Source organism: Hemitrygon akajei, chromosome 5, assembly GCF_048418815.1.
Source record: "Hemitrygon akajei chromosome 5, sHemAka1.3, whole genome shotgun sequence".
Taxonomy (NCBI): domain Eukaryota; kingdom Metazoa; phylum Chordata; class Chondrichthyes; order Myliobatiformes; family Dasyatidae; genus Hemitrygon; species Hemitrygon akajei.
Window position 1 is genome coordinate 148,271,215 of NC_133128.1, and position 18,374 is coordinate 148,289,588.

The following is an 18,374-nucleotide window of genomic DNA, read 5'->3' on the forward strand; positions in this document are numbered from 1 at the left end:
TGCTTCTTGACCTGTTCACTGGTGCACCGTGCTAGAAAAGATGGCAGATAAGTTGAAACCAGTACTGCTAAATCCATGCAGGATCAGGGTACCTGTACATGGTGAAAGAAACAGCTCATTCCTTCACCACTGAGAGATACAGTAAACCGATTGGTAAAACTAATACCATTAATGTATTGAAGTTAGCTGTTTGATAGCAGCTTGTAAAGCTGTGTGATGATAAATATTTGGATTACTTAATAGTTTTGTCATAAGCTCCCTTACTAATACCATATACCTCAGAAAGAAAGGTAACATGTGGAAGGATTATCAAACAATAAATTTCAGTTGTATGTATGCTACTTGATGACTAGAAGATTGTTTTACTTTCAGTTGTGATTTGTCCCTTTTAATTAGTAGGAAATGTCAGTATCAAATACAGTACAGAAAATGTATATGCTGAAACTGGCACAAACTGGACAATAGAAAATGGGTGCATCAGTTCTGATTTTACTTCTTGGAGATGCCCTGAGTCTCATAAGCCAGATTGCTTTTGCAGCCAAGGAAAGAAATTGATCCCTGTGCTATTGCTTTATTTAAAAAGTGTAAAAATGAAAGAAAGATAACAAATTTTGTGAAATACCAGTGATATTAAATCTAATTTTAATTCTGAGAAGGAAAAGTACAATGTTAGAGAAGTGTATTTGGATATAAAAGCACATTTAAGCTTTGAAACTGAGTACACATTTAAAACCAAGTTCAAAAAGGATGTATTCTCACTCGTGTAAATCTTTCAAACTTCATGGAAAAGAGAACTGTGGAGACGATGGTGGCGATAGTCAAGACTGAGAGAGTTCAAATGAGCTAGGGAATCAAGGAGTGGAGTGAAAATGTGGAAATTCTACCCATGTGAATTTCTGTGTTTGATTCTGGGTCTGGAAAGACATTTAGGTTGTGAACAACAAGAAGTGTCTTAAGACTGGAGTTATCAAAAACTGGAGGAAGGTTTGCCCTCTAATTGCAATTGAGACACTAAAAAGCTTAGAAATTCATACTACCTTAACAGAAACATTAAATAGATTTTTCAATTATTTTTTACTATTTAGGAAGGGTTCAGATCTCTTAAAGTATCAGAAGAATTTTGAGAAACTATATATTAACCACTGGGAAATCTACATGCAATGAAAGCATACAACATGAATAATATTGATCAATAATGAATTGGAAGTTTATTAGTAAATGAGTGAAGAAGCTGAAAAACTTGTAAGAAAAATTGAACATCATAACACTAATGACTTTTATCAGAATTAACTCATCCTTTAACAAAGTGAAAAGGTTGATTATTTGAAATAGTTTAATTCGATGTTGCCCTGTGGGCCAGTACATGCCTAGTCAGTAGTAATAGTTCTGTTCTTTGAACTAATGTTAATTCAGTTTTTCTCTCTCACTCCTCCCTTAGATGCTGCCTAATCTTCTGAGTATTTCCATCATTCTCCTTTATTTCATATGTTCAGCAGCTGCTGTGGTTAACATATCGCAGTTTGATCTCTATTGTTTTTTGTCTGTCCATGAATCTCCTTTTATTTCCAGCTCCTCTAGAGAGATCATTGATTGATAACCTTCAAACATCTCTCTCTGCTAGCCCAACATCACCTTAGTCTCCACTTAATCACAAGCATTCCTTTTGTCCTATCCATTTCTTTTACATTGAAACATCTTTGATTTATATATGTTTTTCTTCAGTTAAGAGTTCTGATGAATGATGTTTGTCTTAGGACTTCTTCTTCTCCAAAGATGCTACTTGATCTGCTGAGTATTTCCAGCACTTTCTTCTTTGCAATCCATAATACTTGATTCAGAGATAATGTAAGGGTACAAATTGTATACTCAGAACACAAATAGTATATTATGACATCCGTACTTTATCCTGACCAAAAAAACCATACAGTTATAAATGGAAAAATGTACATCCAAAATGCAACTAAATTCAATCCAATACTTAGCAGAAGGCCACAAGGGAAAAGAAAGTGAAATTCCATCACAAAGTCATCCATATGTGTATGGTGCAAAATTTGACTTATTTAACTTGTAACTGAATCGCTCCTCAAAAACTAGCAATGTCAACAGTGTCAGGAAAGTAATTCATAGTTTTAATGACCTAGCATTGTCTGGGCTTAGACCTTTTCAGCAGCCTGCCTTAATCTCGGGCAAAGTTTCTATATTGCCCTGTTTCAAAAATAAACAGCACAGAACTTTAACTAGTGTCAGATGAGAAGCAATTTATTCTGCAAATCACTCTACAGCAACAAACACAAGTGCAAATTTTACTTAAAACATACAAGCTAACACTGGCCAATCCCGAAATTTTCTATTTTAGCAGACTCTGGAATGATTGGATATAAAACACATTCTCTAAAGCACATTAAAATCCCACAGCCTATACCAGGACAACGTATCTTCGTTTTGCCCTATTTTTTTCACCTGTTCTAAAACGTTTCAGTATTTTTGTTTTCAAATTTTGTTGGAGTGACTTGGCAAGATAATATCAGTAACACTTTCATTTAAAATGCAACACCACCTCAACAATGATCCTTTCCATCACTTCCTGCTACAGTATCCTGTATTCTTCAATACAAGCTGTATCTCAATGAAAATATGCAGCATTGCTTTCAACATATTCAGATAATCTTAAAATACATTGTTGTTTTCTTTTACAAAAGGTTAATTTAATTTCCAAAGCATTTTTTTTTTACAGGCTAGTGAAAAACAAGGTCTTAATTTGATTAATATTGTTAAAGATGTAGTTGTTGATTACATTAATATCTACAATCACCCTTGGTAGCAGGCTGTAGCAATTACAAAACTTATCTTCAAATTTTTTTATATCAGTTTTGACTTCCAGTCTATTCATCCTGAAGATACTGCCTCTCGACAACCTTTGAAAATGCATTATAAACCTATGATTTCATTCTTGTAGTTACCAATTAATTTCTAAATCTCAATTTGAACTGAACATTGAAAATAAAGTATTTTGTTACAATTCCAAGAAACATCTTGTGAATGTAGCTTCAGTGACTTTGAACTGAGGCCAACACATTTGGAACAAAATGCTCAATATCCTGATTCCATAGCGTATGTATTAAAAAAAACACCCTTTCTTTTTAATTGGCCTTCACTACCTAAACTGTCTTGCAAAGTGAAATAAGCAAAAAACAGCACACACCAAATGCTATGTGACCCCCTCAGTACATCAAAACTCTACAAAGCAATTGCTTGAATCTTTTAGCTAGCAATACATCAACAAACTCATCTGGCACTAAGGTCATAACTTTTGGTTGTTACAGTAAGCACTTCATGCTATTTTTTTGAGAGATAAATCTAACAAGTATAACTGCTAATGGCTACCTTATCCTAAACAGTAACACCAAAAGGTGCAGAAACACAGATACTGTGAATAAAAGCATAACTTCCAAGTATATAAGGGATAACACACTGGCCACAGAGGATATCTATTATACCGTATATATATAATATATATACAGTACAAACTGCATATATATGTACTATATATCAAACAACTGATCAAACAAAATATGAAAAATCAGCATATAGAGAAATCTAGCACTGAACTGACATTCTAGTTAGATACAGATCCACAACATTGGATTTGCATCTTATTTACGTGAAGTAGCTACATAATATTTCTGAACAACTTAATTCCCATTTTTGTTACAACTTGTATTATAAAAATGCAAAACACTACCTTTTTGTGGATGAGCACAATAATGTGTGGTCACATCATGTTTTGGCATTAATACTTCCAATTCTCAACATAATAAACTGCTTTACTTTCCTGAACAGAATGCAATTCAGGGATACTTTACACATATTACTAGTTTCTGGGTCTGCTCCTTTATTCCCTTAAAATACGATTATGTATTAATTTATCCTGCAATAAATATTAAGAATAGGTACCCTCCCTCACGTCCAAGGAAGAATTCATTCAACATAGGATGAGGAGCTGGGAATAAAGTATGTCAGCTGCTTTCTGAGTACTGATCCATTTCAACACTGCCTTCAGGCATGAAACATTATAAATGTATTTGTCATCAGTCCATGCAAGCAGAGCTGAGAACAACATTGCTAAGTGTGATGTACAGCAGTTGTTACCATTTAAAGCCAGAAACACCTGGCATGAATGGAAACAAGATTTTGTTTTTATTCACTACAGTCTGAGGACATGATCAATAGTTAATTGAAAGGAATAAACACAATCCCACTTTGAGCTTGTGAAGGCTCAAAGCACATGCTACAAACAAACAATAACAATTTTGATCAGCAAAATCACAATCCTTGCTTGGCTAGTGCAGCAGTAACATCATCAGCAAGTGTGGCAAGTTGTGGTGATTCCATTAAGTTGATGCTTCCAGAAGAAGAGACGTTGCTGAGTCTGTGAGGAGTTGTGGCACCGGATCGTCCTGGGGACTGAGTGACAATATCTGCTCCATGGTCCACACGAGCCCTGGCATTCTCACGGAAGCTAAGCTTGTGGCTTTCAATCTATTCAGAAAGTCAAAGGAATATTCATATCACTGGAGGAAACAATAGCAGACAATTCGACTTAAATTGTAACAGGTAATCAGAATCAGGTTTAATATCACGATATGTCACGAAATTTGTTCTTATGTGGCAGCAGTACATTGCAATACTGTATATAATAATAAAAACTAAATTAAAGTGTGTATATATTTATTAAATAAGTAGGGCAAAAAGAGAAAAAAATGTAGTGAGATAGTATGCGTGAGTTCAATGTCCATTCAGAAATCTGATGGCAGAGAGGAAGAATCTATTCCTGAATCATTGAGTGTGCATCTTCAGGCCCCTGTACTTCCTCTCTGATGGTAGCAGTGAGAAGAAGGCATGTCCTGGGTGATGGAGGTCCTTAATGATGAATGCAGCTCTTTTAAGGCATTGCTCCTTGTCAATGTCCTGGATGCTGGGGAGGCTAGTGCTCATGATGGAGATGACCGAGTTTACAAATTTCTGCAGCTTATTTACTTCTGTGCTGTGCCAACCACCCCCCCACCCAAAACAGACACCGACACAACCAATTGGAATGCTCCCCACAGTACATCTGCAGTAATACTTCATGATATAATATTATGATTTCATTTTTCCACAATATAACATGGTAAATGGATATCTTGATTTCCAGCTTTCCTTTAGAGCACTGCAAGGTGCCAAAATGCAGCTGGAAGAGTGGTGGAACAACCTATTGACCATGCTGGCTGCTTACTTGATGGGACACACAATTTTACTGCAAGCTGTATTAGAGGTAGATACTTGTGAACAGGAGGTAATAAAGTAATACATTGCCCAGGGTATCACAAGACACAGAATAGTAATAAAACAAAAGATGGTTGGACCTGATAATTAGAATCCTGTGTTGAAATTTTTACAAAAGAGCAGTTTAATCAAATAGTGACTTGACTTGGCTGTGAATTTTGTTGCCCATTTTCATTCCTACCTTTACATTTCCACCTCCAGGTGTATGATGTGTATTATCAAGGGAGCCAACCTTGGACTGTGCCTTTTCCTTAAAATCCAGTTTCTGACTTTCAATTTTAACATGTCCTCCACCTACACATGATAATAGATCACAATTTGAATGACACAATAAACAATATAACAATACTCTTTTCAAAAATCAGGCTCATAATAAGTTAAGAGTACACAGTACCTGGTCTATAGTGTATGTTGCTGAAAGAGCCACACTTTGATGTGATGTGACTCACATCTATTTTCTTGGTAACAATTTGTACCTGAGGAACATGAAACAACCTTTCAGCACAAAATAGCAAGTCATTCATTGCATCCAAGCACTGCAGCAAAATATTTGAAGAATACAATTCAAATCCTTTTGGATGGACATCATTAACAGCTCTGTTTTTTTTTTAAATTCTGTTTGAGTTGGTAAATCATGTATTCATGTTGGGAAATTTACATATTTTTTAATACATTTTGAAAGGCATATAGTACTTGAAAAGCTTGTTGTGAGATTCCAATGTAATCTACTTGATTAAAGCAATGAGCATAACGTGCATTTTGCACCATGGTTACTTTCCTTAAAACTGCATTTCTAAATTAGATTAGGGTGAAATAACACAGTTGGAAATTGTAGGACATTATCTCTGAGAAAAGCTAAAATTCAAATTAATATCTTATTTTATTGAAAGAAAAATTGCATTATAAACAAAATCAATTCTGGGCTTCTTTTGTGTCAAATTTAATTTTTAAAAAATGCCCTTCAGGGCAGACTGATGGCTAAAGCTCACTTTCTGGTAATAGTACAGAATAATTGACTTTTCTGTTGAATTGAATTTAGCTCAGATATGCAAATTAAAACAGTAACTAATCTAAATAAATCTCTTTTAATGTACTTTGATATTTCAGGCAGATTACCAGTTTACAATGCCAAAAACAATTAATAGATAAAAGAAAGAGTTCAGAATTAGATCACAGTATAGAAAAGAACAAGACGAGGCAACAGGTTTCTTGTATATGTCTTGTATGTATGAACAATGACGAAGAGATAAAAGAAATCATAAAAGAGCACATCACAAGCTTTGTGTATGTGTGGGATGGCTTTAATTTTACAAATTGGCTTACTTCAGAAACATGCAGGAAGTATAAATGCCTTAAGACCTAGTACCAAAAACAATTAATCTTTCCCAGGCATTACATTCCTATTTTACTCTTGAGTTCTTCACACTTAGCCCAAGACAAAAAGACAGAACCTAACAAAAATGGTTTTTATTTTCGTGCTAATGCATTTGTCAATTCAATTAAATCTGGCGAGTAAATTTGGAAAGAACAAATCTTGACTCATAACATGTAACTGGTATTTTAATGACAAGCTCTCCATTATTGTTCTGGATTTCTGCCAAAGGCAAAGGAAATATTGCCTTAAACAAAAGCTCATTGTTAGCTTAAAAGGTCTGCCTTGTTGATACTAGTTTTACCTTTATAAATTTAACCAATTTTTAATAATTATTCAAAAATTACTAATTCTGTGGCCTTTTTATACTCTAATAATTTATATAGAAAGTTTGGATTTAATGTTGTATTTTATCTCAATAAATTAAAAAAATCTTTGATGGTAGATTAATCAGTTAAATGGAGTAGCTGTTACTTAACCAAGTTAACTGATGGGCATTTTCAAAGAAAGCTGGTAACCGTGTAATTAGAGATATATGAGAAATGGAGGAAGTAACATTCCCGACGGTAGAATGTTGAAACGAGGAACTACCTGCGCCTTTACAATGACTTGCTACTGTTGCAAAGCTTGCTTTCACATGTTACTATGCCAGATGCAGTTAGGTTTGGTGTGAAGGACAAAAGTAGTAGAGACAAATGATCAGGAGTGCAATTTATTTTTTATAATATGTAATTGGGTAGAGGGAGTAAGTTTGGAGGAAGTACCGGTAGTCATAATTTATAGTTACTTGTCCAGATATTCTAGCAATTTTTTCAACTTTTGCCATCATTACTCCATGAAACAGATAGCACTTTGAGATCCCCAAACATGCCCAGCTTAATAGAAAATTCCATCTTTGTCTAAAATGATCCGGTACACCTCCTTGGCAATGATATTCGTAGCCTTCTCCACCCCCAAAGAAAATCACTTGAATTGATGTCAGTGTACATTATTTACAATGTACTGTGAAAGTCATGTACAGATCAAATACGGGATCTGTATGTGAATAATGCCTTCAGAGACCTTTTATATACTAAGCCAAATTACTGAGTGAACTACTATATATTGTAATTCCTTCACGTGATTCAAGGTACATTTATTCTCAAAGTATGTATGCAGTGTACAACTCTGAGATTAGTCTTCTCCAGACAGCCATGAAAGAAAGAAAAGCATGGAAGCTGTTCAAAGAAAAGCAGCAACCCATGCACAAAAAAACAAGATAACCAGAACATCAAACTCCTCCATGCGCAAAAAACAAATCACACAAATGGCAACAAAAACATCAAACCCCAAAACCTCCTGTGTAAAAAAAACCACAGTCCAATCCATAAATTGCAAACCCATAACTTTGGTATCATCCTCCAACAGCATCAAGGGCTTCCATGGTTTTCTTTATTTCCTGGCTGTTTGGAGCAGATGAATGTTGGAGTTGTATACTGCAATCATATATTAATAAATGTACCTTGAACCTTGAATTTTAACAAAATTCTTAAAATTCTCTACTAATCCTGCTTTGCTAATTGTGAGATCCTTTAATAAAGATTAGCTGTTCAACCAGGCTGATTATACCTGCTGAACCAGAGATATCTTTCAATTGGTAATAAGAAATCGAATATTTTGAAAAACTAATATATTGGTAACACTTACAATTACTAGGAAACCAGATTCAGGTAACATCAACATGCTAGTTATTCCCTTTCTTCAAACTGGAAGTCATCATTTTTATGGCAAATGCATTCAAAATCAGGTTTAGTAACTGGTTGGATTTGTTTAACTTATATGTAGTTACTGTGCATATGAGAGGCATTTGTGATACTATAAAGAGAATAACAACTTGTTGTCCGAAATGGCAAAGAAAATGTATTAAATCGATAACATCTAAAAGGTCTCTGATTGCATTGAGTTGCAAGTTGTGTGGCTTGATAATAAAAGCCCTCAAAATGCAACAAAGAAGTGTTCTGTTCCCAACATGACTTAAATGGCCCATAAGAGTGTTTCTCCCATTTCCCCTTCATCAGTGCTCTACGCAAGGTTTTTTTCACTATGTGTTCTTAAATATGCATTTATTTTATTATCTGCAGATGCAGAGTTTATACCCTGAGCATTTTCTCCCTGAAGTGCTTCCATTTGTTTAGTATTTATATTTAAAAGTTATTTTGCCATATACTGTAACTGGGGTAGCAGTGCAACATTTACTCATAGTACATAAGAAAGGGGAACGTCACATTTGAACATGTAAGTTGATGCATCGGCAGCAAAGTGATAGTTCAGGGCTTCATAAGGAAGGTCTGTGTTTTACAAGATGGCATAGGTATGCAGTTAAGGAGAGTTGTCTTTTATATTTTGTCGTAGTCTGTGATGACTGAGTGAAAGACTTCAGCAGCTGTCATGAAAGGTTGCAGTAATTTTCCTCATTTGATTTCAGATGGGCATTGTCAACAAAGTGGCCAAATACAATGGGCATTATGTTCAATATAGTTTGAATAACATGCTATAAGAAAGTACATTAATTTCCTGTATTCTCCACAGTGAATGATTTTTTTAGAAATAGGAAAGGGACTAAGCTTCTCATCCTTAAAGCACACTTCACTCCTTGGTTATGCCATGGCTGATCTATCTCAACACTTAATTAACACTCTCTCCATATGCCTTACTTCTTTGCAAGTTAAGAATCTATCAGTCTCTGAGCACGCACTGACCCCATCCAGAGAACTGCATTTTCAGTACCTCTGGGTACTGAAATTTCTCAATTTAATCCTTAATAACTAATACTTTGCACTGACTTTGAGCCAACAAGATAGGAGATGCATTCTCCAACATCTATCTTATTAAATCCATTAAAATTTTGTGTTTAAGTAAGATTCTCTCTCTTACTTTAAAACTCCAAAAGGTTCAGCTCTTCCTGAGTTTTCCTTAAAAGACAACCTAACCATCCTTCCTCACACATGCATACCCTATCCTAGTAATTGGGACCAAACAAATCTTTATTGTCATCTATCAAAGGCAGGTAAGCATTAATTTAAATCAACAGACTAAGAATAAGAGGAAAATCAGGCAAGTGAACAAATTCAAAAGGCATGAGCGAGAAAGGAGACATGCAAGACCAGCAATAGGAGAAAATAGTTGTAAATTTAGTTCTAGTGAGAATAGTGGGTAGCTGAGGTTAATGGATTTTAATACTGAGGTAAGATGTCTGTAATCAGAAAGAAAATGAAAAGTTAAATGTTTGATGAGTACCATAATGAAGGAAGTTATTAATTGGAAAATCAAAAAGGAGACATTTTGATACAAAAAGAACAAAACTGACAGTGAATAACCATGAACGCCAATAGAGTTAATATAAAAATATTAGATTTAAATTCTGAATTACTTGCATGAACTCTGCTTGCACTATAAAGATGGAGATGTACACAATATAAGAATAATGTATCAGACTGATCCCTGTTGGTGTTGTCCAAGTCAGATGACAGCTCTCTTGTGACACAGTAGAGAGTCAGTTCCATGAGGGGTATATTTGGGATTTTCATTTTATTTATTCCTTTCTTCTTCAAATTCTAAAATGTTGAATTTTATTTTCATTATCACTCTACATTGAATTATTACATCTTTTTAGTTTTGGAGTTGATTACCTGATACTGGTTGGAGATAAATATGTGGTATCTAGCACTTCTGTGAAAGGAACATTGTATTCCTTTGTTTTGTGAGGGGTAATAATCTTGAACCTTGTTCTTACAAGAGGAAATGGCTCTGGGGTATGGCAGAGCAGGATTCTGCAACAAAATGCATCCTTTCTTCTTCTCTCTTATTCAATACAAATATATTCTTAGATTTCAGGGAGGAGTCAAGAACCCTTTGGTAAGGAGGGGGAAACAAAAGTCTAGGTCCACATATTTAACACACCAAGGCCTCTTCATAAAATTCTGTATCGATAAGGTTAGAAATTGGGGCAGAAAAACAATGGCCCTGCTAAAGTTTACATTTTTACCTTCAACTTCCTTTATGTCATAGCTAGCTGCCACTTTCATTTGACTTACACTCTTTATGCGTTTATGTCCAATTGTAGATCTAGAATCAAGCATGAAATATAGTCATCGCCATTTCTACGGACTGAATAGATTTACTATTGTAGATGATTGGTCCAGCACATTATCAGAAAATATTGTCATAAACAGGGATTGCGTACAAGTGTAATATTAATAGTGCTGGTTGAGATGGTTTGTAAGAATGTAATTATTTTAAATTAGTTCAGTAATAATAGTAAAAATGAAAATAAAACTATTGTAGTTCTGTCACAAACAAGAGTAAATCTGCAGATGTTGGAAGTTAAAGTAATACATGTAAAATGCTGGAGGAGGCCAGGCAGCATTTATGCAAAAGAGTAAACAGTTGACATCTCTTGGCCCAAAATGTCAATTGCTTACTCTTTTCCATTGTAGCTCTGTCAGTCATTTGATAGACTCCTTCCTTAAATGCAATGTGGTTTATGGTCGTTTAGTGATGGGAAAAATTAAAGGGTATAATGGTCTTTACAAAGGTGCAAAATCTCAGAAAATTAAATTTTGATGCTAAGGAGGTTCCGAAGGTTTTAACATTTGGAGTTGGTGGCAGGAGGATTGGGAGCACTGAAATTATTTAATTTTCATAATCAAAATTAAACGTGCAGATGACAAAAGGTATCAAAGGGCAATCGAAAAAGGTTTCCAAAACCAAACCGGAACCAAGTATTCTTCTGAGGAATATTTACATCAACCTGCAGAACAACCTTATGGAATAAGTTAAGAGAGAATAAAACTCCAGTAAACATTGTAATTTCTAGAATTTAAATAAATATCTATTGCATATTATTAGAAGTGAAAAAAAGTCTTGCAGTAACTTACTTATGATCTCAGGACCTCCCTAACAACTTTACAGCCAAGTTAACTGTTCCGCATTCACTTTTATATTATAGATAACACCATAGCAATTTACATATACCAAGCTCCAACAGACACATAAGTGAGAGTGATCAGATAATCTATTTTTAAATATGTTGTTCAAAGTAAATGTTGACACAAACTCTGGAAAGAACTCCACTGCTGTCCTTCAAAGTAGTATCACGGGGAAAAAGAAATTAGAGATAAATAAAAATTCCTAAACAACATATATTTTCTGCATATCTAATACACATGGGGTATGTGCTATCTAATCAAATCACTTGAGCTGATACATTTGCTTTATGAATATAATTAATGTAAATATTTAAAGCAAATGTATTGTGGCAAAGAAATAAATCAGAATTATTAACTGTATTAATAATGGATGTTAATTATGATTAGAATACATAATCATATAAAATCTGAGTTATTGTCTCTGTAAATGTTGATCATATGGTAAACTTTGCTATTGTCTCTTAAAATATGGAAAATAAATATTACTACACTCAATGCACACATGAAAGTACATAATCACCCATGTATTATTTTTAAAATTTCAAACAATACTTTGCAGTAGCATCTCATATGAAATGATGCAAAGAAAACAAGCATTTCTTTTTAATTGATAAGCAAGCAAGCAATACCATTCGTGTCTTTTTAAGAGTTTTACTCAATAATTACAAAATTTTTCTCTCAAATAAATTCTCAGTTTTCAAAGTAAGAAGTGACTCACGTTTCCAATCGGGGGAGCATAACGCACGTTGTCCAGCGAGCCACATTTTGGCTGAATATGGCTAAAATCAGGTTTTACATTTGCTATATGTACCTGGAAATGATAGGGACTTTACCAATCAATATCTACACACTAGTCATTCAGTGAGAAAATGCCCACTGTCAATAATATTAGAAACATACTGTCACACATTTTCTGCTTATAAAGAGGAATTTTATTTCCAATTTTCTATAGAGAGTGTTAATTCCAATTGGACTGAGAAAATGCTCCATGCTATCAAAAGCCAGTGGTAAATGACAAGTGCCTTTGATAGATGGTTCCTGCAGTTTAAATTCAAACTTTATTAAAATTATAATTCTTCTGAAATGGTTTTGGTTAAAATTCCTGTTTAAAGAACACTACAAAAAATTATTTTATCTGTTCACAGTTATATTGCAATTAACTATCTCACAAATGATATATTAAACAGTATAGATTTTGAATTTATCATACTTGATTTTAAATATAAAAACCAAGTATTTGGTTTTAGCCATACTTAAGCCTACATAAATTTTGTTCAACAATGTAGCAAAAACAAAATTAAAAAATAACAAAAAATGCTGCATAAAAAGCTCCATGTGCAAATAGCAACTAAGCTATACAGGCACATGCGCGCACGCACACACACACACACATACATACATATAAACTTACACACATTCATATACCCAGGCCAGATTGTGTTTCTTACGTCATCACTTTACTGATGTGCAGCATACATTATTAGTATTAGACTAAAGGAGGACAAGACTGCGAGTGCTGACTGTTTAATTGTGCAAAATTGACCACTGAGGGCCTGTAACATTTCATGAATATCTACCAAATGACCCAATAGAAGGTTTAGGGTAAGGACCGTCCTTGGTCATTTCTTCTTGCCTTACAACAACCCAAGAAAGACTGACAAACATATTCATGGGGAAACTGAGGTTAAACAAAGAAATACATATTTTCATTAGCCTGATCTCTTTGTTCCCTCATCATTATCACAAACTTTAATAAAACAATAGAATTACAAAGATATTTCTCATTGCAAAGAACATTCAGTTAATTTGCAGAACTGCAAGATAAGGATCTCATACTATTATTCATTTTGACATGCCTATAAGTGAAACCAATCATCAAAAATATACTTGGGTCGTCATGACTAACAAAAAGGTTATTAAAAGAATAAGCTAATAGCTTTATGAAGCCAAAACATTTACACCTTCTTGTTCATAACAAATTGGGCTTTAAAAACAAATTTTGAAAACAGACAAGAAATCAAGACATTTTAAACACGTGGTAGCATCTACTAGATGAAGTTTAATCTGTTCAATCAATTGAATAATTTCTATGGCATCAAAGTTATAACAATCTGTTTCCCTGTAGAATCCTGTCACTAAAATAATGGTGTACCTGTGAGATTCATTTGTCATAAATGTTAAAGTCCTGAAATAATCTTACCATGTACTTCATTATAATAAACAAAGTCACCATGTTCAAATAAACAAATGCTTCAAAGTCACCATGAGATGAAACAAACAGATGTAATGTTTATGTAAAATAGGGGAAAGATACATAGTAATTAACAATAGTCTCTCAGAAATGGAAACAAAAAAATCAGTTATCAAAATGGTTAAAAAAAAGCTTGTTTGTAAATGAAGTATCCCCTTGGAAATCCTTATAGAAAAAGGATTATATTCTCTAGAACTGAAGGAATAAACCAATCATACAGTTTTTCTTGTTAATGAATTAACTGTCCATTTCCCCAACAATTTTTTTGTGAATGGAGACTTAAGAGGCTGCAGATGCTGTAATCTGAAGCAAAAAAAAAACAACTACTGAATGAACTCAACGAGGTTATCATTTTGGATCAATGCTCCACATCGAGTTTGACAGTGTCGCGGGGAGATAGCCAGTATAAAAAAGTGAGGGGAGATGGGAGGGGTAAGACAGGACCAAAAGGTGTCAGATGCAATGAGATGAGAAATAGTATGATGAAGATAGGTGCTAGAGGGAGAGGGGTGGAATAGGAGACAATAACTGTTGGGTGATAAGTAAAGACAGATAGGGAGAGAAGAAATAAAAAGGGCAAAAGGAGCCAGGCTTCCAGGATGGAGATGGTTAGAAGTATAGACAAAGGTTGGAAGTGTGATAAGTGGAGATACAAGAGGCTGAAGGTTCTGGAATCCACTACATGAGGGAGGTGATCATTGGGACCATACAAGGAGAGAGACAATGGGAGATGGAAGTTGTTGGGAGAGGGGATAGGAGACTCAATAGGTATAGTGTCTGGCTAATTGGGCAGAAGGACCCAGATGGGGGAAGAGAATGAAACTGGGTAATAGGGCAGATACTGGAAGAACCTATGTGGACCGGAAGGACAGAGAAACAAGTTCAGGGATTGTGGACGAACTGCAGGTTTTTTTTTCATTTTTCACTGAAATGCACTATCTATATGGGGCTTCAGCATAACTAAACCAATTTTCATAGTAGCAAGAATTGTTATGAAGTGTCTAGATACAAGACTGAGAGATAAGTCCTGAAGTCATACAACATTTAGTTTGTAACGTTTGACTACAAAATGGATATTTATTTGGATGCACTTCAAATAACTTGCCTATTACCTATAACACAGCACAATTTTCAGCAAATGCCTCACAGGAACAGGATCAAATGAGTTAGAGAAGCAACCAAAGGGAGATTCAGTGACATTACCATCACATTCCCAATGCCAAATTTCCCACCACCAATGTGTGCTTTTAGGGTGATCACTGATTGTAATTAAACCATTTACATTGATACTGTGGCTGTAATAAGCAGCCACAGTGCCTGCACTGAGTAATTGTTCTCCAAATTCTCAAAGCCCTTCTGACACTTGCAAATCAGATAGCATAGAGGTTAGGGGCAGGATGTGACTCTCTCCATTTGTATGATTGAGTGGGGTTTCTAGAAACTTCAAGAGAAAGCAGCCCACTGGATTAATAGCCAGTGACATGAGCATGGTTGAAAATTTGACCGACTGGATTAACGAAATTTGACCTAATGTATGTCAAACATGCTTTCTTCATATGGTCAAAGATTACAAGTACAGCAGTGTGGAGCAAGTGTCTGGCTTGCATCCCAAGCACCACCATCTTTCATTCCTCTCACCACCAACATATATCGAACCTACTGTACTAGCTATTCCTTCAATATCATAGGTGGCCATCCCCAGTCTCCCTAAACTAAAAGGGCATCAGTAGGCTGCACAAAGGAATGTCTTCACCACCCAACCTGTTGGCCTGGCAGTATTTTCACCTCAAGGTTGCTGTGGTTCAAGACAGTCACCAGGCTTTTTTTTTCTCTAAGATTAGATAATTTGGGCAGAAAACTCATAACCCATGTACTATTAAAAAAATCGATAAGCAGCGGACTAATGTTTACTTTCCCTGACAAGCTTTGAAGTACCACTGTAAAGAAGAAACATGATGTTGGGAAACCTCAGAAAGGCATTTCAGAACTTTGGGCCCTAGACCACTAAAGACATTGGATCCAGGGATGGAATAATTAAATCTGGGCATTACCAGAGGCCAGAATCAAAGAAAAGGTTACAGGATGGAGGAAACTAGAGACAGAGGACTATATGGTCAAGGGTGAAAGTAAGAGTGAGTTTCAACATTCAATTACTGCTTCCAGGGTTATGTCCTGGTGAATGGCAAGATGCAAGTCAGGGCATGGGCAGCAGAGTTTTGAATGACCTCAGGTTTACAGAGGGCAAAACAGGGAAGACAACACAACAGTCAAATTGTAACAAAGGATTCCATGAATGATACAGTACAGGTGAGATGAGGTAGGGCGGAAAACGTCGTAATGTGTTTAACAAATGTCCCCCTTGATATGAAACCATCTGTCAAACTGTCTATGTTATTCACAGGTTGTAAGTATAGTATTAATGATATTGATTAAACTACAAAAGATTCATTGTTAATTAATATTCATAATTATAAACTGATATATTGCAACGCTTAATGGAACCAGAAATAACTGCAAGACCTTACGCTTTACTTAACAATGAGGTTTAAGATAGACTCAGCTGCAAAATTGTTGCCTTTTTTTCTAAGCATAGGCTCTTCATTCCATTTAATTTCTTCCCACTAGTCACAAAGATGCTTTTTGCAAATCTTTTCCTTTAAGTAGGAAACATGAGAAAACCTATTGCCATTGCTCCTTTAGATCAGACACTGCATCCTCTTTTACCAGATGAGCAACAGCAAATTCAGTATAATATCTGAAATCAAAGGACACAGTTACAGAAATAAAAACACACTATTGTTAAAGTTTAAGGTCTGATTTTTCTTTCCCAAAGTAAAAATTATCATGATTGCCATCAAATCACATAGCATATTTGACTTAAGTCTATGTATTCTAATCTCATACCTGCCCTCCTCTGGGTTGATGCTTTAGGTTGTCAATTGATCCAATTTTGGATTTGATATTTTTCAGATCTGGCATTGGTTGGTTGATAACGCGGAACTGCTTTGGAGTAAGGGGAGATTTTGGAGGAGTGCGGATAATGGCCACCTTCCTCTCTGTGGGCACCAGAATGGGAGATTTGTGTGTGCCAGGTGTGCCGGGAGTGCGAGGAGTCCGGCTTCCTGGCGTACGAGAGTAACTGGGCGGCGTGCTCGGAGTGACTGCAGTGGATCCAGGAGTGGATGGTGTAACCGTGCCACTTCTTGCTGACTTGGAGCGTGCTGATTCAGAGCCTTTGAAAAATACACGTCGTTTATATTGTTTTTGTTTAAAACAACTACGTAGCCTTTGTATATGCCTAGAAACATCATTCAGACTACATAAAGGTAATGATCACATCTTTAAATAGAATTTAACGAATAATTATGAATAGGTTTAGTGAGCATTTTCACCTTTGATGCACAACTTAATAATTGGATTAGGAAATAAAAGTTTTGAAAATGGATTTCTGGTATTTTTATTTCTTAGCCTGCAAGTTAATTCTGGAAACCTGTTAGTAATCTGTACAACGAAAAATCAAAATACCACCACACCCATCCAGCCACGGTTTTGAATGTTCCAAGTGAGCTACACCAAGTCTGTCTTACAGAAAATAAGTAACTTTTACAAAATATTCATTGGGGCAGAGCCACCACTGACTACAGGGTACCTGCACTTGCTTGTGCTCGTGATCTGCTCATTCCATGACCCCTTTGGTCATTTCTTGGTTCAGTCCTTATAGCTACGAGGTAGAAAAGAGACAAAACATGAAAATATGAATTTATGCAATGAAATCAGTAGAGATGAATGGTTAATGATCATTATGTTTGTAATTTGCATGCCAGATGTTAATTTTCATTTTTTTTCAAGCACTATTCAAGAGACTGGCTTCTCTGATATCTCAAGAACACATGCATAGGTTCTGAGAAGAGAGTGGTTTGATATCCTTGCACTTTTAGTTATGGCTCTTTAGTGCATTTATTGTGTCCGTCGAAATTATTCTACCTTTCTATTTAAACAGAACAGCACTAGGGTAACTGGAACTGAAAGCGCAAATTACAACAGGCTACTTAGAAAATACAATTAAATATAATTGCAAATATAAATAAAAGAGACCATTTTGCAAACAATTTAGACTATGATTCCTCTAAATAATCCTAATGAACAGTTCTCAGATCTACAAAGTACCAATGTTTTGTCAACAAAGTGCATGTTGTTAGTAATGGAAGTCAAAATATTAACAATGGAAACTTGTTTTAATAAATATATTCAGTAAAAGAGATTCCTATATACCAAAAGCTTAGCTTAACCTACTAGATACTTACTTGATCTCTTCCCCTAAGGAAAGGATAAGGGGAGGTCTGTGATTAAACCAGTAAATGCCCAAAATGTAATCTTTTCTCATATAGGGCATGGCAGAGAATGTCCCATGACTGAGCAGGAACTCCTTATTAAAATGGTTAATTTGACTTCCCGCTGT

At 35.1% G+C, this 18,374-nt stretch overlaps 1 protein-coding gene across 17 annotated transcripts in view; it reads right to left on the reverse strand.

The window, feature by feature from the left end:
- Window positions 1–2,238: 2,238 nt before the first annotated feature.
- map2 (microtubule-associated protein 2) overlaps window positions 2,239–18,374 on the reverse strand; it is a 288,679-nt gene continuing 272,543 nt past the window's right edge. For 15 of the 17 annotated variants that reach the window (XM_073046811.1, XM_073046804.1, XM_073046815.1 and 12 more), the window contains 6 exons: window positions 17,565–17,636; window positions 16,820–17,148; window positions 12,383–12,475; window positions 5,720–5,801; window positions 5,507–5,619; window positions 2,239–4,539 (listed from right to left, as the gene is read on the reverse strand). In XM_073046811.1, coding sequence (XP_072902912.1) covers window positions 4,324–4,539; window positions 5,507–5,619; window positions 5,720–5,801; window positions 12,383–12,475; window positions 16,820–17,148; window positions 17,565–17,636 — 905 coding nt within the window. In that variant the 3' untranslated portion in view covers window positions 2,239–4,323. The remainder of the gene's footprint in view (window positions 4,540–5,506; window positions 5,620–5,719; window positions 5,802–12,382; window positions 12,476–16,819; window positions 17,149–17,564; window positions 17,637–18,374) is intronic. The other 2 variants (XM_073046820.1, XM_073046816.1) reach the window with 1 other exon arrangement.